This window comes from Pipistrellus kuhlii, unplaced genomic scaffold (genome assembly GCF_014108245.1).
Source record: "Pipistrellus kuhlii isolate mPipKuh1 unplaced genomic scaffold, mPipKuh1.p scaffold_m20_p_15, whole genome shotgun sequence".
Lineage (NCBI taxonomy): Eukaryota > Metazoa > Chordata > Mammalia > Chiroptera > Vespertilionidae > Pipistrellus > Pipistrellus kuhlii.
In genome coordinates, this window is record NW_023425460.1 from 12932266 (window position 1) to 12957742 (window position 25477).

Consider the following 25477-nt stretch of genomic DNA (forward strand, 5'->3'; position numbering starts at 1 on the left):
ATAATATTTTAGATCTACAGAAGCACTTGTTTACTTACGAGTTATGAACATATTTATAATTTTAGAATTCTGATAGCACATAATGCTTTAATAACTATAGCATAATATGAAACAATAGTTAAATAGTCTCTTGGTCATCATGTGATCAGCTGGGCTTTTTAACTGTGTGAGTGATAATTGCATAGATGTAATTATGAGCCTGTTCTTTTAAGCACAATTAATCTGATTGGGCAATGTTAAAATCCTGAATAATTAACCCTTAGAAAATTACTAGAGTATCCCATTTATGTCACTTAATTGAATTAGGGATAAAAAAAATTTTAGGGGAAAAACTGTCATCTTTTTGGGTGATCCTTCCCCCAGGTAAACATCCGGTAATAATGAGATGCATGTGTCCATTACTTTTTCCACAAAGAGATATAAAGCAATGTGGTTTTTTATAGTCTATATTTATTATTAATTTAATAAGAAAAAGAAATGCAATGCTCTAATATTTTTAGCTGTTAAATTGGATTTTTTAAAAAAAGGCAACGAGGTGATTAAATAAGCAATTCAGGTGGAAGCATAGGTATTGCTTCCCCAGTGTCAACAGTAGGTTCCCTCGTTCAGTGAACGATCAATGCAATCAGAGAAAATTAATTTACTCCAAATTAAAGACAGAGAGCAAAGCACAGGAAAGGCGGTTGCAAATGATGTTTTTCATAATGGTGTAATTAAGTGGCTTAAATCTCTAAGTTTCACAGATCTCATTGTAGTCTTGCTCAGTTCAGTGATAGAGAAGAGAATGAAATTTAACAATGTATGGAAGTTTCAAAGAAGAGAAGCCACAGACTTCTTGCTGCTGTTTTTATTGTCTCTCTTTCCTATGATGTCTATTAATATCTATGTAAAATCTACAGAATATTTATTATATTTAAGTTATTATTTCTCTGGTACTTATTTTCAGTGGTAAGAATTCACTAAGCAAAACCTAATGGTATATTGCAAAAGTTAGATATGTTTTCTGCCACTTGATAGCTATATGACATTGAACAAGCCATTTTCCCCCTTAATTTATTCATCTATGTAATGAGCACAATATAATGGGAATAAACGAGAAAGTAAATAGAAAAATTAAAGCATACCTGGGTGTTTTTACTTCTCATTGGAAGGTCTAGCAGTCTAGAAGTGGGTAAGCAACTTGGCTCTGGAGCCAGAATTATTTGGTTTAAATCTTATCTTCATCACTTGCCAGTTTTTTTACTTTAAATAGTTATTTAACATTATGCATATCATGGGGTAATAGTATGTTTTTAGGGTTATTAGAATTAAAACATTTACTATATAGGGTATGCTGGCACACAGTAATCACTGCATGTTCAGTCTGTTAGCCTATTGCTTATAAAACATACATAGAAGAAAAGTCTTGGTATTGTTGGGATTTTAGACTGTGTATTTTTCCCTCTGCATACTTTATGATAAAGAGGTAATTGGAGAATTTAGAGTTGCGATAGATTTCAGAAATTATTGTAGTTTTATAGTGTAGGAGTAACCACACAACATTTTGTTGTCAGAGTGATGCTTCGTCATTATATATTTTGAATGAAACCTAAATAGAAAATTGAGGGCCACTTAGGACTTTTCCTTTATGAACGTTTCCTGCTAGTGCTTGCCATACCAAATGTAGCAATATGGTAAATTCTGGAAAGGACAATCCAGGAGCTTGTAAAGATTTAGGAAATATCAGGGGTAGAGAAAACAATGGAAAAAATGAGAAGCTTGTCAGGGACTTGGAAAACAGTGTGGTGACTGCCAGGAGGAGGTGGAGGAAGATGGTGCTGCCTGGAGACTTGACTTGGGGTGGTGGCACACATATAGTGCACAGATGATGTGCTGTAGAATTGTGCACCTGAAACCTGTATAATTTTGTTAACCAGTGTCATCCCAATAAATTCAATAAAAAGTAAAATACATTGGTAAGAAACCAGTATTGATTAAATAAACAAACCCTTCTCTCTATGCATAAGGCATAAAAGGAAGACAAACACTGGGAACTGTGTCACCTGTGTAGTAGACACTCAGTACATGTCTCTTATGATATGCTTCAGTCCTGGTGTGCTGGATCCTGAATCTGATTGGGCAATCAGGGATGTATTACAGAAGTTTGAGTGACTCTCATATTGCATTACCTCCTAGCCCTCTTGTGTTGGCCTAGACATAAAACCGGGATTCCTTTTGCTTTGTTCTGCCAGTCAAGGTTTATCTCCATCTCCATCTTTGTCGTCGTCGTCGTCATCATCATCATCATCATCATCAAACATTGTTTTCATTTGTGATTTTCTTGGTATTACTCTGTTAGAGAAAGCACTGCAAGAAACGGCTATGACCTCTGCATTCCCTGTTACCTCCTATGTCTCTGCATTCCCAACCCCAAAAGGAAAATCTCCGATGGCCTCCATTATAGATGTTTGCTTTCTTTTTTACCTAATTAGAAGAGAGGCAGAGAAAGAGAGTGAGGGTAAGAGACAGGGGTGCATATTGTCATTATCATTCCTCCTTCAAATCATATTCTTTGGAATATTCAGACTATAGATTAACCCCTTGTATTTCTACTTCCTCTACATATTTCTCGTCTCTTTCTCCATATCTGGTCTAGAAAACTGAGACAGTAGGTGAGCTTCTAATTTTCACATAATAATGGCCATCCTTTCTTTGGGGGCTTGATTCTGTTTCTCACACCGGATCAATTCTCTGATGCTGAACACTACTTCCATCTATGCTTATGTGAGCACTGCCTCCCTCCCTCCACATCTGGATTCTTTATTGTTGGGACGTGGCCATTTGCTTGCATGTTCTAGAAAATATTCTATTTGTAATTTATACAGATATTATTTTCCATTGCTCTGGCTTTTTTAAATGCTGCAAGCCATCAGTCTTCCAAACCCTATTTCCCTGGGTTCTGCCTTTTCTTTTTCCTCATTGGCCCTGAGTTTCCAAAGTATTAGTGTACTTCAAGTCTGAGACCTGCTAATTATGACATGGTGTCCCTATGTTCCTCTTCCTGATGATGCAATCAATCTGTATATGTTTGCCTTTATTTGTAACCACTTTATTAGTTATTAAATTTAATGCCATATGATTTACATACTATAACATTCACTTATTTATTTATTTATTTTCCCAAGGGTTTTTCATACTTTCAAATGAAGTGTGTCCAACTTAAGCACTAATAATTAATCTATATAAATAGTAAAAGACATTTAGGTACATTTCAGGAAAAGTAGTTGCACTCATCTTATAATTAAGCATAACATATTTTTTTCTATAGTATATTTTAGAATAATTTACTCATTTCCTTAAAAGATTGATGTCTTGGGGACTCATCCAAATATTATGAAAGGTTATTTTATAGTCTAATGAGTGGTGGCATTAGAAATATTTTTCTTAGTTTCAAAATACTTTTTTGTTAGTTTTATCTCTTTTTACCAAATTTTATACTTTTTAAATCACTTTCTATTTTCAATTCAGAAAAAAAGCAATCAAACAATATAACCAAGGACAGGATACTTTGAGACAAAAAAGTAACTTACAAAACCAAAAATATCTCTGAAATGATACTGCTGCAAGAGTCTTTGAGGTTATAGTAGACTGTAGACCCAAAGTGTTAAATCACACTCTTTTTAAGGAACTAAGAATTTTCTGAGATTTGGGATGAAAACACAGCTTATAGAAGTAAGATATTTATAATATTACATTTCCTGCTGCATGCACTCCTTCATGTAGGAATCATGGATTTATTTTTAACTCCTCACACAGTGCCTGACAGATAATGGATCCTGGATAAATGATGAATAAATGGATAAATTATACTCAGCACTGCTTAAATCTTCATTGGAAACTTGTACACCATTGCTCCACTTGCATATGGTTAAACTAAAAAGATTAATGACCGACAGTTGTTGGTTGAAGGTAACTGCATGATGTGTATAGAGTAACATGATTTAGAAATTGCTTTTAAAACATTTAAACCATTTCTGATGATAGCTTTATGTGTTATCTTTTCCTATCTCTACTCAGCTATGCTAAATAATTGAAGTTTTGTTTCCTTAAAGATTTTGTGTGCTCATCAATTTTTGGATACTCCATTTAATTCACCATGTTGCAGCTAGTAGAATATTCATTTTCTACTTATTTTCATCAGAAGTCATAATTCCATTAGGCATTATATCAAGACCATTAGTCTGCTGTTTTTAATCAGGCAGTTGGATGATGTTGTAGTTGACATGCCTGAGAGCAGTCAGGTATAGACTTTGATCCCTCAACCACACAGAGAGATGAGCACCACAACTTAAAAACAATTCAGTCATGGAATATCATGTTGGTACTGGTCTGCGTTAGTTTGTGAACACCTCACCTTCTTGATTCAGCACTTACTTTCCATTTATATTTTAGGACTTAAGAAAAAATTTGATGATTGTTTTAGTTGAAAGAGCTTGTCAAAGAATCTGAAAAAAAAATCTGTGGTCAACTACAGAGACCTATCAATATCAAGTTAATGAAGATGGGATAACAATACCCTAAATTGTAACATGATTTTGTCATTGGGTATTGATTACATTTCCCCCTAATTTACTTCACAGCAGAAAAATGTTAAACTCTGCTGATGCCAGAAAAAGCTCTATAAAGACTTTGAATACAAGACTATTAGATATGTACATTAAAACAGGACTATTAGATATGTACAATTTAAAGTGTATAATTCAGTATTCAGAATAGTTGTAGAGTTGTGCAGTGGTTAATAAATCTAATTTTAGAACAATTTCATTACTTCCAAAGGAACCCTGTACCCATTAGTAGTTGTTCTCCTGACATCCCTGCCCAAGGAACCAGTAATCTCATTTTTGTCTCTATAGAATTGCCTATGAGGGACATCCTATCTAATAAAAAAGTAATATGCAAATTGACCATCACTCTAACACACAAGATGGCCGCCTCAAGATTGCCAGCAGGGGAGGGCATTGTGGGCAATAAGGCCAGCAGGGGAGGACAGTTGAGAGAGACCAGGCTTGCAAAGGAGGGAAGTTGGAGGGGGACCCAGGCCTGTAGTGGAGGGCAGTTAGTGGGTGACCAAGCCTGTAGGGGAGGGCAGTTGGTGGGGGACCAGGCCTACAGGGGAGGGAAGTTGGGGGGAACCAGGCCTGCAGGGGAGGGCAGTTAGGGGCAACCAGGCTGGCAGTGAAGGGCAGTTAGGAGTGACCAGGTTGGCAGTTAAGGGCAATCAGGCTGGCAGGGGAGCAGTTAGGCATCAATCAGGCTAGCAAGGGAGTGGTTAGGGGGTGATCAGGCTGGCAGGCAGAAGCAGTTAGGGGCAATCAAGCTGGCAAGCAGGCGAGCGAGGGAGCCAGCAGTCCTGGATTGTGAGAGGGATGTCCCTTGAGGGGTATCAGATTGAGAGAATGTAGGTTGGGCTGAGGGATACTCTCCCCTCCTCCCATGCATGAATTTTGTGCACCGGGCATCTAGTTTCATATACAGTGGTGCCTCGCATAAAGAACGCATCGCACAGCGAACGCTGCACACAACAAACTTCATTTCATGATTCATACAACGAACTTCGTTTCACACAACGAAGTCGCCCGAGCTTCCACGACCGCTTCGCCCGAGCTTCCACGATCGCTGCCAATGTATTGCATCCTTCCGCACAGGCACTGCAGGCAGTCGTTAGTCACTGCGCTTAACTTAAGCACGTATTGCGGCAATCGTTCTTCATTACGAATTAAATCACGCACGTATCATGGCAGTCGTCCTTTTAAGTTGAACTCAATATTTTTTTTATATCATGATGTATCTAAATAAAAATAATAACAAAAAATTTATCTTTTTTTATGTCATCTTAGCATATTTTATGCTACAGAACGAATTATTTTTTTTAACATGTATTGTTATGGGAAAACGCGTTTCACATAATGAACTTTTCGCATAACAAACTTGCTCCTGGAACGAATTAATTTCGTTGTGTGAGGCACCACTGTAAATGAAATCATACAGTGTTGTCTTTTGTGACTGGCTTCTTTGACTTAGCATTAACTTTTTAAGATTCATCCATCTTGTAGCATATGTCAGTAGTTTGTTCTTTTTTATTGATAATACTTCATTATGTAGATATACTCCATTTTATTTCTTCATTCATCAATTGATGGACATTAGGATAAACAATTGTTGGCTATCATGAATAATGCTGCCATGAACATTCACATATAAGTACTGATGTGGACATATATTTTCATTTTTCTTGAGTATGAATTGAGGAGAGGAAGTGCTGGGCCATATGGTAACACTGTGACTAACATTTTGAGGAACTGCCAGACTGCTTTCCCAAGTGGCTGCACCATTTCACACTTTTGCTAGAAATGTGTGAAAGCTCTCTTTTTATTTAAAATCCTTGCCAACACTTGTTATCGTCTCTTTTTGATCATAGCCATCCTTGTTGGGGTGAAGTGGTATCTCACTGTGGTTTTATTTGCATTTTCCTGATGGCTAATGATGTTGAGCATCTTTCATGTGCTTGTTGGCCATCTGTTTATCTTATTTGGAAGGATGCCTATTCAGAGCCTCTCCCACTTTTAATTGGATTATCTTTTTACTATTGATTTTTTATAGTTCTTTATATATTTTAGAAGTATAACCTTTAACACACATATAATTTGCAAAAGTTTTCTACCATTCTCTGTGTTGCTTTTTAAAAAATCTCCTTAAGATTTTAAAGGATTTTAAAATATCCTTTAAGTCAAAAAGTTTGATGGAGTCTAATATATGTACCTTTTCTTTTATTGTTTGTGTTTTTGTTGTCATACTTAAGAAATTACTGTCTAAACCAAGGTTGTAAAAATTTACTATTTCTGTTAAAACATAGGAGTAAATTTTTACAATCTATGTGATCCATTTTGAGTTAATTTTTACGTATGTTATGAGTCAAAGGTTTTTTTTTGTATATAAATATCCAGTTGCTCTAGCATCATTTATTGAAAAGATTATTCTTTTCTCTATTGAGTTGTTTTGATGTCCTTGATAAAAATCAATTGACCATAAATTTAAGGGTTTATTTTTGGATTCTCATTTCTGTTCCATTGATCTATATGTCTATCCTCATGCCACACACTTACTGTAGCTTTTTATCAAGTTTTGAAGTTGGAAAGTTTGAGTCCTCTAATTTTGTTTCTTTTAAAAATTGTTTTGGCCATTCTGAGGTCATATTCATATTTCTATGAGAGTTTTAGGTTCATTTCGTCAATCTCTGTAAAAAACGCAGCTGGCATTTTCATAGAAATTATACCGAGTTTGTCTAATTTGGGGGATTATTGTCATCATAACAATATTAAGTCTTTTAGTCTATGATATGGAAAGTCATTTCAGTTATTAAAGTCTTTTAAAAGTTGGAAATTTTGTGATTTTCAGTGTAGAAGTCTTATGCCACTTTTGTTAAATTTAATACTAGGTTTTTAAAGTATGATTGTAGAATTGTTTTCTTAATTTTGTTTTCAGATCATTCACTGCAAGTGTATAGATATATAATTGATTTTTGCAATATTGATATTGCATCTTACAACCTTGCTGATCTTGTTGATTATTTCTAATAATTCTAAATTTTGGTGAATTTCTTAGGATTTTCTATATTGTAGGTTAGGGGTGTCGAACTCAATCAGAGAAGGGGCCAAAATCTAAAATCCAGCCTAAATCGCAGGCCGAATGGTTTACTGAACAGTCATAAACTGTCACTGTGATGGAAACGCAGCGGAGTGCAGTGATGACAGCGCGGTGCGGGCCACATTGCAAGGCCTGGTGGGACGGATTTGGCCCGCGGGCCTTGTGTTTGACACATGTGTTCTAGGTCATGTTATTTTCAAACAGAGATAGTTTTACTTGTTTCTTCCCAGTTTGAGCGCTGTTTGTTATTTTTCTTCCTTAAATTGTCTGACTAGAACTTCTATTACAAAACTGTGAATGGGGGCATCCTTGCCTTATTCCTCATCATAGGGAGAAAGCCTTCAGTCTTACATCATTGAGTTTGATCTTAGCATGCATTTTACATAGATTCCCTTTGTCAGGTTGGAGAATATTTCTGTCTTTTTTTTCACTAAAAATGAATGCCTCTGACTATGCATTTCTTACAAATCTAACAGTGAATAAAAATAGGAATGAAAGTTTAACTCAAATTGGGGTGGTAGAAGCTAGAGAATCTTAAGGAACATAGCTGAACAATTAGACCAGGGGTGATGTACTGTCATTTTCCTTGTACATTATGCTTTTAAAAAAGAGGTGATATTGAAGAGAACTAGGTCTTCCTAGGAGGATTTTTTTTTATACTTACTGTAGAACTAGTCCTATTAACTAATGTTTTTGAGATCTGTCTCATGCCTTTGAATGTCCCATGAATTTGGATATAATGATTAGGGTTTCATGTAAACTGTAGTAACTCTAAATCATTTATGTGCCAATAATTTATCTCGGATTGGAATGACCATTGCTATAAATTGATAAGATATTTAGTGATATTTAACTTCAAAGATAGCCTTATGCTTCATCTGGACTATACAGACCTTTGTGATATAGTTAGTCATAAGATCATCTTCATGGCAGTAAAGAAATGAAGGCATTCTCATTGACTCTGGTATGCAAATATGGAATGAATTTTTGAATGCTGTATTTCTGCACTAGAGGAAAACACCAACCTTCTGGGAGTTTTCTGCATTCCAGCATTTTGCATCTGTTGTGTTTATGATAGAAACAAGGCAGAGGAAAAAAAGAGTATTTAGTCATCTGCTGATCCATTTGGTGCTAAACACATACTTTTCTCTGGAGTGCAAGAATGCTAATTTATTTTATGTACCAGGGTGGATTGTAGCCATTCCTGTAGACACAAGAATTTAAGTTGGCAAAATCTAAACAGTAAATACTCTGCACATGGACATTCCATGCTCAGTATGTAATTCTTGAGTAAGGCAAAATCTTTGTTAATTAGAGATCTGGGTTTTAAGTATAACTTACCTGATACTAGGCAGGCACACTACTTTCTAACTATAGTCATTGCATTTTGAATTCAGAAGCATTCTACATATATGTATTCTGGTAAGCATGAAATATGACCTAACTCAAACTCATAAGTGGGTCCTAAGATGTACAGGTGAACTTGTTCTAATATCTGTATCTGGAATGAGAGATAAAAGGAGACAGAAGTTTTGTGCTATTTTCTCTGATATGACTCAACACTTTTCTAGTATTTTGCCTCTGTATGTGATAGGGTAGGTTTTTGTATGTGTGATCAATAAGATGTTTCAAATTGTGAATTTTTTACTTGGCTTGATGTACATTCCTACATTAGATAGATATTTATCAAATGCCTTTCATTTGTCCTCATGGAGCTTACATTCCATTGGAGAAGACAGAAAACAAACATAATAAATAACTATAATATAAAGTATGTTGGTGATGAATAGTAAGAAAAAGAGAAAGCAAGGTTAGAGGTTATGGTATATTGAAAGTGGAATTATTGGTTTGAACTTTTAGATGGGATAGCTAAAGGAGCCCTCACTGAAAAGTTCATTTTTGAGTAAAAACTCAATGAAAGTGAGAGAGTGAGCCAGTCATAGATCTAGAAGAGTGTGCCAGCCATGTGATGGCCTAAGGAAGGGACATGCCTGTTTTTAGAGGAACAGCAAGGAGGTCCCTGGGGCTAGATAACAGTGAACATAGAAAAGATCAGGGATGAGGACAGAGACATTTGTTGGATGGTTTGATCCAAGTGGTGGCACCATAACTTGCTAGAGGTGATAAGAGGTCAAATTCTGAATAAATGAGGGTACAAGTGATAGGATTTGCTGACAGACTAAATCTGATATTCAAAAGAAAGAGAAATAAAGGATGACAGCAAGGTTTTGGCCTGGACAACTAATTCTAATTGCTATTTATGAACTGGTGAAAACTGGGTGGGGCGGGGGGGAAGGAGGGAGGATGTTAAGGAGCACTATCAGGAGCTCAGGTTTCAATACTTTATGTTTGAGATGCGTATCAGAGAGGCATCTGACTTTTAAATACAGTATTTTGGGCTCTCTTTTACCTGGTACTTTGTGAAATGCTTATCTGCCTTTCTAGGAAGCATTTCTTAACCTCCTTATGCTTTTCCACATAATTCTTTTAATAATTCTGATTTATTCACCAATTTTATTTATTTTTAGCACATTATTACTTAACAACTTCCAGAGAGCAGAGGGCATCAAAGTGGATGCTTATCTTTATGTTTGTATTTTCTCATAGGGTTTGGTTCAATGCATTGTATAAATAACTTGTTTATATGTCAGAATATTTAAAACTTGATAGGATTATTAACCTAAGTTATTTCTTCTTTCCCAAGTCAGGTGGATCTGATTATTGATGAATGTACTAACTTAACTTTCTGAGAAGCATGTTGAATATGGGTCATCCTTACCTTCTTTCTGCATTGGGTTGGGGAATGTATTTAGAAATTAAATATTTTCTATACCAGCCTGAGATGCATAGCAAAAAACATGAATGGCACACTTGCATATAAGTGCTAAAACTATCACCTTTCTTGTAGCTGAAGAAAGGATATATGCACCTCTATGTTCATAAAGGCATAATTCACCATAGCTAAGATTTGGAAACAGCCTAAGTGTCCATCAGCAGATGAGTGGATTAGAAAACCGTGGTATATCTACACAATGGAATACTATGCTGCTGTAAAAAAGAAGGGATTCTTACCATTTGCAACAGCATGAATGGAACTGGAGAGCATTATGCTAAGTGAAATAAACCAGTGAGAGAAATATAAATATCACATGATCTCACTCACTTGTGGAATATAACGAACAATATAAACTGATGAACAAAAACAGATCCAGAGACAGAGAAGCATTGATCAGACCATCAAACCTCAGAGGGAAGGAAGGGGAGGGTGGGGGAAAGGAGAAGAGATCAACCAAAGGACTTTTATGCATGCATATAAGCCTAACCAATGGACACAGACACCAGGGGAGTAAGGGCATGAGTGGGGGTTGAGGGGGTAAGGGGGGTTAGGACACATATGTAATACCTTAATCAATAAAAAAAATTAAAAAGAAAGATAACAGTTTGGTCCCAATAGAAACCCATAGTTCGGTGAGAGACAGATGTGTCAGTGAATAACTATAGCAAAGGTTAAAGGTTTAATATGTGCTATATCAGTGCTGGGTAATCAGTATTGGGGCACATGATTACATCTGTGGGCAACAGAACATGAGAATCCAAGATGTCTTGAAGGATTCAAGACAATGACCAGGATATGTGAGGGGAGACTGGAACGTATTCATGCAAAGGCAAGTGTACGACCTTATGTGATTCTGTGTAGCAGGAGAAAGGGGTTCCTGTGAGAGAACTGGTGGAAGTGAGGTTACAGAGCAAAGCTGGAATCAGACCACGCTGGTGTCTAATAAACACTATGAGCTTTGTTACGTGGGATTAGCGGTCACTTGGAAATTTTAAATTGGGGAGTGATACTTGAATTTTGGAGGCTCCTTTGATGGTAGAGAAAAGTCCTGTTTCTTGTTAAATATCTCTAATCTGTTCTCTTCTCCTGTATTCACAAGCACTTCTTTAAGTTTTAGCCCTAATAATTTTCCCTCTAGACTAGTATGGGTTGTGAGAACAAGTTTATATATTGGGGAAGTATTTAATGAGCAGAATACCAGATCTTATTTAATGAGAGGATGAGAGAATGGAAGAGTCAGGACATTCCTCGGAGTTTTTGTTGTCAGCTGGATATTGAGGCCTGAGAATGTTGGAGGAGAAAATATTTGGGTGTGTGTGTGAGAAAGGCAGTGGGTTCAATGTTGGACACGTTTGAGATCCAATGTGAGTTATGCACCAAGCGCTCAGAAGATAGTTAAATGTCTATCAATTTAAATTTGGTATTCAGTGTCCTTTAAAAAGACAGAGGGAAGCATTTTAATTGGCCAATAGTTTGCTCTATAGAGAAAGGTCAAGTAAGAAATGCTGGGAAAATGTTTCACATTAAATCATTTAACCTCATTAACACCCTATAAGACAGGAATTACTGTTCTAATTTTGTTGCTGAAGTAAGGTTAACGACTCCACTCGGAAGCTCCTGCTATCAGTGTTTTTGTGTTGGGATTCTAACCCCAAAGTTCATGCTATTTCCATTATGAGACAGACTCTCTTCCTTAGCATTGCTCAGCATTTGCCTCACTCCTCTATGTTTATTGAAGGCTCCTCAGGCCCAGGAGCATGCTTATCTACCTTTCCAGTCTCCTCCAAGGTCACATACACATAGGGTCTGCACTAAAGGCATGGAGAATGCATACTCAAGTCTCCCAGAAACACCTGTGCTAAGACTCAGAGCAGAGGTCAGAAATTCTTTCTTTTTTTGACCATTTTGGAATTGAAGTTTTTTAAAAGGAGCAGACACTCTATAGTGTGTGAGGGCCTCACCACTCCCTATTAATTTACACCAAGCATTTTCTTACTTCCTGCTTAGAATGAACACCTGAGTTTATAGCCTTAGCTTTAAAGTCAAACCTTAAAACTAGTTTTTGAAGCTTGTTGAGTTAGACAAAAAATCAAATCTTTTTTCTCCCCCTGTGGAAACAGCAAACATTAAACTATCATTACTCAGATGCCAAATGTAGAATGTTTCCTTTATCAAAAAGATTGAAATAGTCCAGATGATACTCATAATTTCACTCTTTCCCCATGTAACTTGGACATCACACTTTAATTTCTAGTCTTATACTTTTGGCCTGAGGTTTTCTTATCAGTCTTGTTCTGAAACTGAATCAAGGAGTGTGTTTCTGAGTTGTATTAGGTGTGACCAGTATTCATCATGAAGATATGCCTGAAATACTTACTCTGTCTTGGGCCACCATAGAACTGGAGGCTAGTAGGAAAGTCCTTTGACAGAATTTGGGAGCAGATGATGAAGCTACTGACAACAAAAATAGTGATAGGTAAAAAAATTGAGCTAACCCGAGATCCTGTTTTTGGCTGAACCATTAAATGAGAAAGTGAATACAGAATGAGTGTGAAAAGCACAGAAAGAGAGGGAGAAGGAAAGAGAGAAACATCGATGAGAGAGAAACATTAATCAGTTGCCTCCTGTACACACACTCCTTACTGGAGATGTGCCCGCAACCAAGGCACATACCCTTGACCGGAATCAAACCTGGGACCCTTGAGTCCACAGGCTGATGCTCTATCCACTGAGCCAAACTGGTCCGGGCAAATGTTGACTTTCTTAAACACAATGAACCCACCATTGTTTATTAATCTTGTCTGTCTTTGGACACATGTCCTTTTCCTCTTTCAACAATTAGCAACCATATCACTTTTCCTATCTCCTCATGGGATTCCTTGTGAAAGGATGACTGGAAACATATTAAGCAGGATGAACCACTACATGGATTGAAGGGGTTATTAATTAAGAAGTTGCATGAACATACTTTTTTGTTTTCTGAGATGCTCCAGAATGAGAAAGGGTGATGTATTTCTCTGAGTCACAGAAGCTTAAAAATGAAGAAATTTTAAGGATAATGATATTTCTTTTTTTTATTAGTTGTTAAAATCCAATGTAACATACATAGGTGTTAATTAATGTACACTTTAGACAAAAAGTTTTCTGATTTATGGATATTTGAATTTTGTTAGATTGAGTGATGAAATATACACACAAATGGGAGGGAAGCATGAAGAACAGCAACTGGACCTTGCTGAAGTAGCTCATTATTTTTCTCTTGTTCTGTTTATTCCTTTTATTTTAGTCGGATGGTAGATGACTTCAGACAGAGTGTCTTTTTAAAAAAAATATCGATGATTCTCTCTCATCGACGTTTCCAGCTCTCTATTCCTCTCCCTTTCTCTCTGTGGAAAATCAATTAAAAAATATATATGTATTATTGATTTTCCACAGAGAGGAAGGGAGAGGAATAGAGAGCTAGAAACGTCGATGAGAGAGAAACATTGACCAGCTGCCTCCTGCACACCCCCTACCAGGGGGATATGCCTGCAACCAATGTACATGCCCTTGACCAGAATTGAACCTGGGACCTTTCAGTCCGCAGACCGATGCTGTATCCACTGAGCCAAACCGGTTTCGGCCAGAGTGTATTTTCTTTTTAGATATAAACTCAATGTAGATAATAGACTGATGTAATACATATTGTATTTGCTTCAGAAGGGTAGAAAGTGAACATAGTGCATTTCTAAATTTATGTATACATTTTCTTGACTGGCAGGCTAGTGTGCATTAGAATTAAGTAATAATGTTTTCCTAGGAGGTTTCTTTGGAGTTATTAATACTCACTTTGGTGTATTTCACTTACCCAAAGATATACATCAATAGCCCAGAATTCATACCTTGGAGATATCTTAATATTATTATTATATAGTTTCTCAGTTTTCTATTTGAATTTGAAGAATTCTTTTTATTTTCTTCTTTATTGAGTTTGTGCTTTTAATATGAGATGAGAAGTGGGAAATAAAGGAAAGAAAGCAGTAAAGGCCTTGCTGAGCTATTCCACTTGGGAAAAGGATACAGCTGCTTTTACAATAATGTTTTGATTGTAAAATCTTGCAGTTCTTTCAATCTTTATTTTTTTCCTCTCAAAACTTTTTATCTGTACCGTCTCCTCTGGTTTCATCATGTTATATCCGTCAGCTCAGTGAATGCTAAGTACTCCACTTCCTAATTGATGCTGGAGAAAAACATTTCAATTAGCAGGTGTTTGCGCTATTTTGTGTTCCGATAGAACATGAAGCTGCCCAGTGGCCAGCGAAGCTGTTGGTAGGCAGCATGTTGGCAGAGGAAAGAGTGGCAATGGAAGCCGACCAAGGATGCAGTCCAAGTAGCAAAGTGTCCATGGGGCTTTTCTGCTGTCCATCTCCTTAGTCATAAGAAAACAAAACCCCTCATTGTCAGCTGCCTTCCTTCTACCGGAGTGGCTCTGTCAGCTCCAGAAACTCACTGAGACACCTGGAAGGGAGACCCGATCCTCTGCATGTTGTTCTGCTTTCCCTGTTCCGCTCTGGCAGGGATGTAGCTTAGTGAGGACGTTTTCTCTGATTCTCTGACGTGAGGGTTTGATCAAGGGCGCATGGACTCAGTTTCTGTGAAGATCCTTTAGCTTTGCCTTGTCCAATGGCCAGGCTGGGGGAGCTTTCTTTTCTTACTTTTGTTTTACAAACATTTATATGCTTTGCTTTCCCCTTTTAAATAAAAGCCCTTAAAGTGGGTGGAAGATACTTGCAGATGAACTGCTTACCTGTTCTCATCCTTCCTTTAAAATCACAGGGACTGTGGTGCCAGGGCAGGTCCACAGCTCACTTATGCCAGTGTTCTTCATGAGAAGTCATGAACTGTGCATATTTGCTTGGCTTTACTAACATTTTTGTTGGTTTTATTTTATGTAATTTTTTTTATTGAGGTAGAAGATACATTCAAAAACATGTGCAGCTTTGTAAGTGCACACTCAATGATTTTTTCCAAGCTAAATACACCCATGCACCTAACCAAAAGCAAGAATCAGAAAATTATCAGGATCCAAAATATCTCTTATGCCCCTTTGTGGTCCCTAATCACCCCTCAAGAATAACCTCTGTTATGATTTTTAAAGCCATAGGTTAGTTTTGCTTGAGTCAGAATTTTATACAGATAGAATCAAACCATACAGACTCTCTGTGTCTGTCCGGTGTTTTTCCTTTCATAGTTCATGTGGCTGCATATAGCTGCATTTTGTTCATTCTCATTACCTTGGAGTTATTGCAAAGAGTGCTTCTATGAACATTTTTGCATGTGTCTGTTAATGACCATGTGGACACACTTCCACACGTGTGGACCCTTACCCAGGAGTGGGAGAGCTGGCTTGTGTGGTATATACTAGTAAAACTTCAGTTTCAATAGATAATATCAGTTTTCCAAAATAGTTGTTTTAATGGCTTCACTAACATTTAATGTAAAGAGAGGTGTAGTTTAATTTTACTCTTTAGCTTTCTATGGCATTGTCAGGCACAACTTTGCCCAAAGTCTCTAAGTTACATATATTTTCCAAAAACTTGATTTCCTGGATTAATTATATCCACAAGTTTTACTTATTCTGAGCTTAAATACCCATTACTTCTTATTCATTTGTCTAATTGTTTTTTTAGAATAAAATGTAATAAGCTTTTAATATATGCCATATAATATCAGATAGTGGGATTAAGATAAGTAAACTATAGTGCTTACATCTAAGAGAATTATCGTGAAGTGAGGCAGTATGAACAAATATATTTTTCATTTATTCCACTCAAATCTAAAATTCTACTTTCTCAATTTGCTATTTCTATATTTAGTAAAAAAAAAAAAGCTTATTAACAACTTGTCAAATTTATTCCTGATTTTAAAATTTTTTAATTATAGTGTGTCCTCCAATATAAATTTTTCTTTTTCAAGATGAACAGATCCCATATTTTTAACTTCCAAATTGGTTAAAAATAAAATCAAAAACTTTAATTCTCTTTTTTAAAGCATGTTGTCCATAATTATCCAAAATAATTTAGGTCTTAAGCTCTAGGGTTTGCATGTGCATTTTTGCTTGCTTGTTGTTTTTTGAGAGTTTAGTATTTTTTATATTCTTTTTGGTGATTTACAATGTAAATTTGGCCTTTGAGACTAGAAAATTATCAGGCTTATATTCTCAAGAAATATTCATGCTGATTTTCAAAATCTTCTTAATGTGACATTCATCCTGGTTGAAGGCGCTGTAACTTTTACACTATGGATTGATGATTCATAAACCACTACTCATAGCTCTGACTTTCCCAGTTCTAGGTCCATGTATAGTTTATTTTCTTTTGAATATTATTCTGGCCTTTTACATTTGGCAGATGACAAAATGTATTTCACCTTTCTATTCCATAAACATTATTTATTTCTGTATTCCCCATCTTGATGAATGCACCACTACGTACACAGTTGCTGAAACAATTTTCTAGATGCTTCTAAATATTCTCTCCTCAAATCTAAAAATCAGTTTTAAAATTTTCATCTCCAAAATATGTCTGGATTCATTCTACTGCAGTCTGGCAATAGTTTTCAGCATCCAGGCACTCATTTTTTGTGTGAATTATTCTCTGATCTCCATGACTGCAATTTCATTCTCTTTATTATTTTTTTCTTTTTTAAATTAAATAGATTGAGGTGACATTGGTCATCATGACCATATAGGTTTCAGGTGGGTTTCTGTGTTACAAGATCTGTGTATTGCACCTTGTGCCCATCACCTAGAGTGAAATCTTACATCATCACATAGTAGGGCCTCCTTTTCCTCCCCTCTTCCCTCTGGCAACCACCACACTGCTGTTCATCTTCAGTTTTATACCCATGTATGAGAAAAATCATATGGCTCTTGTCCTTTTCCATCTGACTTATTTAGCTTAGCATAATATTCTCAAGGTCCACCCATGTTGTTGCAAGTGACAGTATTTCATCTTTCCTTATAGCTGAGTAGTATTTCACTGTGTGTATGTACCACATCTTCATTGAGTAGATGAAAAAGAATGAAATTTATCCAGTACTCAGGTAAGTTTCATTCTCTTTTATCTACTCAAACGTCATTGATAGAGTAACCATTGAAAACACACATCTGAGAGTAACCATTGAAAACACACATCTGAGCTTATTGCTCTCACAATTCTTCAGCAAGACACATGAGAAATCTCTTTACCTTTCTAACTGGATTCATCTCCTTTATTACTTAAGTCTCCTGTATAGGTATACCTTGTTTGATTGTGAGTCAATCTTGTGCTTCACAGCTATTGTATTTTTATTTTATTTTATTTTATTTTATTTTATTTTATTTTATTTTATTTTATTTTATTTTATTTTATTTTTACAAACTGAAGGTTGTGGCAACCCTGCTTTAAGCAAGTCTATTAGCACCATTTTTCAAAATGTTTGCTCACTTTGTGTTTCTGTCACTTTTTTTAATGTTTATTTTTAAAAGTATTACATAGCTTGCCCCGCCCCCCCCTCCCCCCCCCCCCCCCCATTAACGTATTCTAGGCCTCTCCCATCCTTTTCCCCACCCCCTAATCCAGGCTCTCCCCACCCCGTTGTCTGTGTCCACAGGCTATACATATATGCATACAAGTTCATTAATTGATCTGTTTCCACCCACTCTCCCCTGCCTTCCCTCTGAGTTTCAACAGTCTGTTCATTCTTCTATGATTCTGAGTCTATTTTTTATCATCAGTTTATTTGGTTCATTAGATTCCACATATGAATGAGATCATGTGATACTTATTTTTCTCTGTCTTATTTTACTCACCATAATACTCTCCAGGATCATTCATTTTCTACCACTTTTTAATAATTCTCACAATATTTCAAATGTTTTCATCATTATTATATTTCTTATAGAGATTTGTGGTCAATTATCTTTGATGTTATATTGCAATGGTTTGGGGACATCACAAATACCACCCATACAAGCTGGTGAACTTAATAAGTGTTGTGCTTCACCTATATCTTGCTTTCCCTCCTTGGGCCTCTCTATGCTCTGACACACAACAACAGTGAAATTAGGCCCATTAATAACTCCACAGTGGTTTATAAATGTTCAAAGTGACAGAAAGAGTTACACATCTCTCACTTTAAACTGAAAGCTAGAAATGATTAAATTCAATGAGGAAGGCATGTTGAAAGCTGAGATTATACCAAAAACTAGGCCTCTTGCACCATACAGCCAAAATGTTAATGTCAAGGAGGCGTTCTTGAAGGAAATGTAAAGGTGCTACTCCACTGAGCACACCAATGATAAGAATGCGAAACAGCCTTATTGTTGATAGGGAGAAAGTTTTTTGTGACTGGATAAGGGATCAAACCATCCACAAACTTTCCTTAAGCCAAAGCCTAACCAGAGCCAGGCCCTAACTCTCTAATTCTATGAAGGATGAGAGAAGTAAAGAAGCTGCAGAAGGAAAGTTTGAGGCTAGTAGAGATGGCTTCATGAAGTTTAAGTAAAGAAGCTGTCACCAATAACAAGGTGAAGCAGCAAGTTCTGATGTAGAAACTGCAGCAAGTTATCCAGAGGATCTATAGATGAGGTAATTAGTGAAGGTGGCTACACTAACAACAAATTGTCAATGTACATAAAAAAGCCTTATATTGGACTTGCTATAGAGTAGAAGGTAATGCTTCAAAGCCTTAAAGGAGAGGCTGACTCTCTTGTGAGGGGCTAATGCAGCTGATGACTTTAAGTTGAAGCCTATGGTCATTTACTATTTCAAAATCCTAGGACCCGAAGAAATCTGCTAAATCTGCTCTACCTGTGTTCTATAAATGGAACAAAAGTTCCTGCATAACAACACATGTTTACCATATGGTTTCCTGGATATTTTATGCTCATTGTTGAGATCTGTTTAGGGGAAAAGATTCAAAATATTATTGCTCAGTGATAACACACCTAGTCACCCAAGAGTTCTGATGGAGATGTACGAGATTTCACGTGGCTTTCATGCCTGCTAACACAACATTCATTCTACAGCCCATGGATCAGGGAGTAATTTTTACTTTCATGTCTTATTATTTAAGACAAACATATTGGAAGTCTCTAACTGCCATAACAGTGCTTCCTCTGATGGATCTGAGTAAAGTAAATTGAAAAATTTCTGAAAAGGATTCACCATTCTAGATGCCATTAAGAATATTTGCTATTAGTGGGAAGAAGTTAAAGTATCAAGAACTTGATTTGGAAGAAATTGATTCCAAACCTCCTAGATAACTGTGATGCGTTAAAGGCTTCAGTTGAGGAAGTAACTCTAGTTACTGCAGTGGTAGACATAGCAAGAGAACCAGACTGAAAAGTGGAGCCTGAAGATGTGATTGAACTGCCGAAATCTCATGATAGAACTTTAACGGATGAGGAGTTAGTTACTCGTATGGATGAGCAAATAAAGTGATTTCTTGAGATGAAATCTACTTCTGGTGAAGATACTGTGAAGATGACAAAGGATTTAGAATATTACATAAACTTATTTGATGAAGCTGTACAGACTGTGAGAAGATTAACTCCAATTTTGAGAGAGTTTTATTTACTGTGGGTATAATGCTGTCAAATAGCACCACATGAAATAATTCATGAAAGGTGGTGTCAATTGTTATCTTAAGAAATTGCCAGGATACCTCAACTTCAGCAACCACACCATCCTAGTAAGTTAGCAGCCGTCAACATTAAGGCAAAACCCTCTACCAGCAAAAAGATTATCACTCAGTGAAGGCTCAGATGATGGTTAGTATATTTTAGCAACAAAGTGTTTTTTTTTGTTTTGTTTTGTTTTTTAACTAAGGCATGTACATTGTTTTATTAGACACTAGAAGCCTGGTGCACAAATTCGTGCGTGGGTGGGATCCCTTTAACTGTCCGGCAAACCAGCTGGGGTGAGGGACCATGGGAGGTTGGCTGTGGCTCCTGCATTGAGCGTCTACCCCTTAGTGGCCAGTGTGCATCATAGCTACCAGCCGGTCATCAGGTTGTCTGGCCATAACAGTTGCTTAGGCTTAGATAGATAGATAGATGATATTATTGCATACTTAATAAACTACAGTATTGAAAACAAAACTTTTATGTGCACTGGGAAACCAGAAAATTCCTTTGACTTAATGCATTTTGATACTCACTTTATTGCTTTGTCCTGGAACCCAACTGTGGTATCTCCCAGGTATGCCTATACTTGCTGTGGTGCCACCCGCTGTGGTCTGCATGCTCTTTGCTCTCATGCCCCAGGTCTTTACACATGCTGTTTTCTTTGCTTGTTTTTGGCCCTGCTTTCTTTACAGGGAAGACTCCTGCTTATAGTTTAAGATGCACCTCCTCTGATTAATTTTCTTTAATTTCCTCAAGCTGAGGGACTTTCATCTATTTAAACTCCCTTATACATTTGTTTCCCCTTCTGCTCTATAAGCTCTTTATCTTTGCATTCCTAACATGTAGTAAACTGTCTGATGTGCAGTGGGAGCCAAACAATATTTGTTGAATGAAGAGTTGAATTAATTAATTGATCCCTTAGAGCCCTCCATTTTTAAAAAGTATTTTTTGATCTTTAAAAACCCCTATTTTGTTCTCTTGCAAGTGTTAAAACTCATTTGTTAATTTTCTGTCCACTTGCACAGACTTGTAAGGTCTTCTTCTTTAATCCCATCTGTGCTTCTTCATCAACTAGAAGCCTTTAATGTCCTCTTAACTTAGAAATCTCATGTGAGATTTTATTTTCTGGAGCATTAAAAAAAGTTATTAAATGAATATAAGACCCTGAGGAGCTGAATTCTTTATACTTCTCCATCCAAAGAAATCCCTAATTAACCCTACCATTTAATTCCCATTTTGACCTGGTTTAAAATTTTAGCATACGTAGATATATGAAGCTTTGAATTCATGGTATTACCAGTTAAAATTAATAAAACAAACATCACCACAGCCTTTTATTTATAAGGCTGGCATTAATTAATCCCCCTTTTGTTGATGTGCCTACTTATTACATTAAATGTATTCTTTGGGATGTGCCTTAGGAGAAGTGACCTTGCCTTCTGTATCTTCCTTACTTTAAACTCTATAACCTGCCTTTCTTCCTCCCACCAGCTGCCATAGTACATGATTTTTGTTACCTTCATTTAAACTGTCCTTTTCGCAGTTACTTTTTTGGATATCAGTGCTCACTAAAGATTCTATAATTGCCTTCGGCAGAGATAATTAAGCTTAGGATCAAAAGCCAAAAATATATTTGATTTTTTAAAATTTCAAAGTCCCTGCAGCAATAAAGTCACCATAATTTACTGTTAGATATGCATAGCCACCATCAGAGTAAAAGAAATAATATTTTTAACTTTAGCTTTCTTTGTAATAATATATGTTCACAGACTTTCTTCTTTCAGAAATTACCTAAATGTTGACCATGCCATTCTAGATAAAAAAGTATTTGTTATGTGTATGTCTCTTTAGAGGGAATAATGTCATACATTTTGGTTATACTGGAATGTGCAGAGAATTTTTTTTCAGCTCTTTCTGAATACTTGCACTTTTTATTGTTATTCCTCTGAGGAGTTGTGCATCCTTTCAAAACTATAATTTACTTGTCCTTTCAAAACATTAAATATTTTTCACTGAGATAAATGTAGGTAGTGATATAAAAATATAGAGAATATGAAAATCACTAAGACCATCACAGGACAAAGATAGTATTCCTTGGTAAGTTTGCTGAATAAAATAATTCTGTACTCTCTCCATAAGTCTACTCTTTTCCAAGTATAATGTTTGCTTTTTTTATTTTTTTAATCCTTACCTTAGGATATTTTTCCATTGATTTTTAGAGAGAGTGTAAGAGAGAGGGGAAGACAGAGAGAAATATCGATGTGAGAGAAACACATAGATTGGTCGCCTCCTGCATGCACCCTGATTAGGGCCCAGGTTGGGGAGGAGCCTGCAACTGAGGTACTTGCCCTTGACTAGAATCAAACCTGGGACCATTCAATCCACAGGCTGACATTCTATTCACTGAACCAAGCCAGCTAGGCCTATATTTGTTTTCTGATATTCTATTTAACTTTATGTTGGCAAAATATCACTTTCCCCATATTTATAGATGGAAAAGCAGACATAGAAAAAATAGAGGAATTACCCAGCGCAAAGTGCTAATGACAGAGCTAAAACTAGAACTATGATAAGGGGAAATCATAACAAGCCAAGAACAGCACAGAGTGTCTTTTCTTGGGTAATTAGTATGAACAATGGGTTGACAGCTACTTCTTACTGTCCTCCCCACATCTTGTAAATCAGTTGATACCTCCCAAAGGCTGCATCAAGTAGCAGACAGCTTTTATTTTCAGAAAAGAAGGAACTAAAAATACAGCAGCACAGCCATTTATTAACTACAGGCAACATTATTCCTTGGTGACAGAGTCTTGTGGAAAAAAAAAACCCATGTGATTTGAGACTTAGGTTTAGAGCGTAGTTCTTTTTACCAGCCTCTGAGTCTTCTTACTCTAAATACCTATTTAGTTAAACTAGTGCTTAATCACCCCAGGCTTACTGCTTCAAAGGTGTTGTGATGATCCATAAGATGCTACATCTAGAAACACTTTATAAGCTGTCATTATACAAATATGAGTCTGCGTCCGTGCATAGCAAATAAGGGAATTCCTTCCTGTGCAGGATAGATAAAGCATAGTTATTGGAATCATGGTTTAGCCGTCTCACTGACTTCAGTTACGATATAAGAAATGCCACCATCTAGCTCTGTCACTGGCTTAGGAACTTAGACTCTCTAAACCTCCATTTTCTCATTTTTAAAATGGGGAAAATATTTATCATGAATTTTTCATGCATAAGCAATAGGTAAGGTCCCTTGCGTTAGTTTTCTTTAAAATAAGCTTTCTATTTATATTAATATTTTTAGATTTTCAGAAAAGTTGCAAATTTGGTAAAGGGAGTTCCCATCTACGCATCCCCTGGTTCCCTGCATTGTTGATAACTCTGATTTGCCACAAGGAACACACACACAAGGACGAATTACTATTGACTCAGGTTTGTGTGGGCTTCACCCGTGTATCTGTGAATAGCTTATTTCTTTCCCAGGATCCAATCCAGGGTCCACATTGCATTTGATTGTCATGTCTCCCCAGCCTCCTCTGGTCTGTGAGAGTTTACTACTTGGTGCCCTTTTTTGTGATCTTCGTGGTCTTGAGGAATTCTGTCCAGGTCTCCTGCAGGGTGTTCCCCAATCTGGTTTCCTTTATTGTTTTTCTTCTGATTAGACTGGCATTGTGGGCTTTTAAAGAGAATACTAGAGAGGAGAAGACATAGCATTTCTAGGGGAGCATGATATCCCTGTGACATCGCCAATGAGGTTTACCTTTGTCACTTAGTTAAGGTAGTGCTTGGCAGGGGTTCTCATGGTATCCTAGTTGCTTTTGGCCAGCCATCACTTATACAAGACTTCTCTTCCCTCCCTCCCCACTGCTTGGGGTGCTTTTCGTTTATGTTCACTGCAACTGTCATCATAATGGAAATATTTTCTTGACCACCAAGCTAAAGCAGCTTTCTCTTCTCAAAGCAGTCTCTATGATGCTTTACTTTTGTCTTTCCTGGATGCATGCATCATTTCCTGAAATAGACGGGTGCATTTGATTACCTACTTTAGTGTGTATCAGTAGGATACCTCCCGTCAAACAAGAACATAAGCTTCAGGACAATAGGGTCCTTGTAGGATTGCTCACATCTGTATGCTTGGTATCTAGCACAAGGGAAAACATATGTTAAATGTTCAATTATTTGTTGAATAAGTGTCAAAGAAAAGTAGAGGATTGATTTATTAGTATGTAAAAGAGCTGAAAAGAGAAGAATGGTCGGAGGTTCAATTTAGCAACTTGGCTGGATTGTTTAGTTTTAATGAAAAGATTAAATGCAATCATCACCATCTATGGAAATAGGTAATCAGTGTCCTTATAATTCAAACTCTCTCTTTTTAAAAAAAATATATTTTATTGATTTTGTACAGAGAGGAAGGGAGAGAGATAGAAAGCTAGAAACATCGATGAGAGAGAGTCATCAATCAGCTGCCTCTTGCACACCCCCTACTGGGGATATGCCCGCAACCAAGGTACATGCCCTTGACAGGAATCAAACCCGGGTCCCTTCAGTCCCCAAGCCGACGCTCTATCCATTGAGCCAAACCGGTCTCGACTAATTCAAGCTCTCTTATAATATACTTATTATAAGACTGAGAACGCCAGAGTATTTTTCTGATTTGTAAGGATATGACTGATCCGCTCGGTATTACACATCTGCATCGCTGTGACCCTTATTTGCTGATAGGCTCAGCTTTCCTCCTGTAGAGTTTTAACAGACTCTGAAGGAGGGTAAAACTAATTGGTGGCCTGGATTTTAACTTATAGATGACCTCTTAGTGTCTAATATCTTTTTTATGTATATTGACAGAAAAATGGAGCTTCTTTGTATAACTCTTCTTCTTCCATAACTCATTATATGGCACCTCTCTTTTCATTTTCATCTTCAGGACTTAAAGTCTCCAAATCAGAGGGATGAGATCGCTGGCGCCCGGGCCTCATTGAAGGAGAACTCCCCGCTCTTGCATTCAATTTGTTCAGCTTGTCTGGAACATTCTGATGTTGCTTCCCTCAAAGCCAGCAAGGACACAGTTTGTGAGGAAATTCAGAATGCGCTCCATGTGATATCCAATGCTTCCCAAGGCATCCAGAACGAGCTGGCCCCTCTGGAACCTCAGGCAGCCACCTTGGGGAGTGCCCTCGATGAGCTGGAGGTAAGTCAAGAGAAAGGTGAAGTGTGATTTGACGTCCCAGTTATGAAAATAAACAGAAGTGGGTTTTAAATCCATGTGCTGGAGTGTAGAGCATGAGTAAATAAAGACCCAGAAATCCAAT

General features: G+C 36.8%; 1 protein-coding gene across 1 annotated transcript in view; it reads left to right on the top strand.

Moving 5' to 3' along the window:
* The window catches only part of CTNNA3 (catenin alpha 3), a 1168431-nt gene that overhangs the window by 223126 nt on the left and 919828 nt on the right, over nt 1-25477 (top strand). Inside the window, exon 5 of the mRNA XM_036438342.2 lies at nt 25093-25356. Within this exon, the coding sequence (XP_036294235.1) occupies nt 25093-25356 (264 nt within the window). The remainder of the gene's footprint in view (nt 1-25092; nt 25357-25477) is intronic.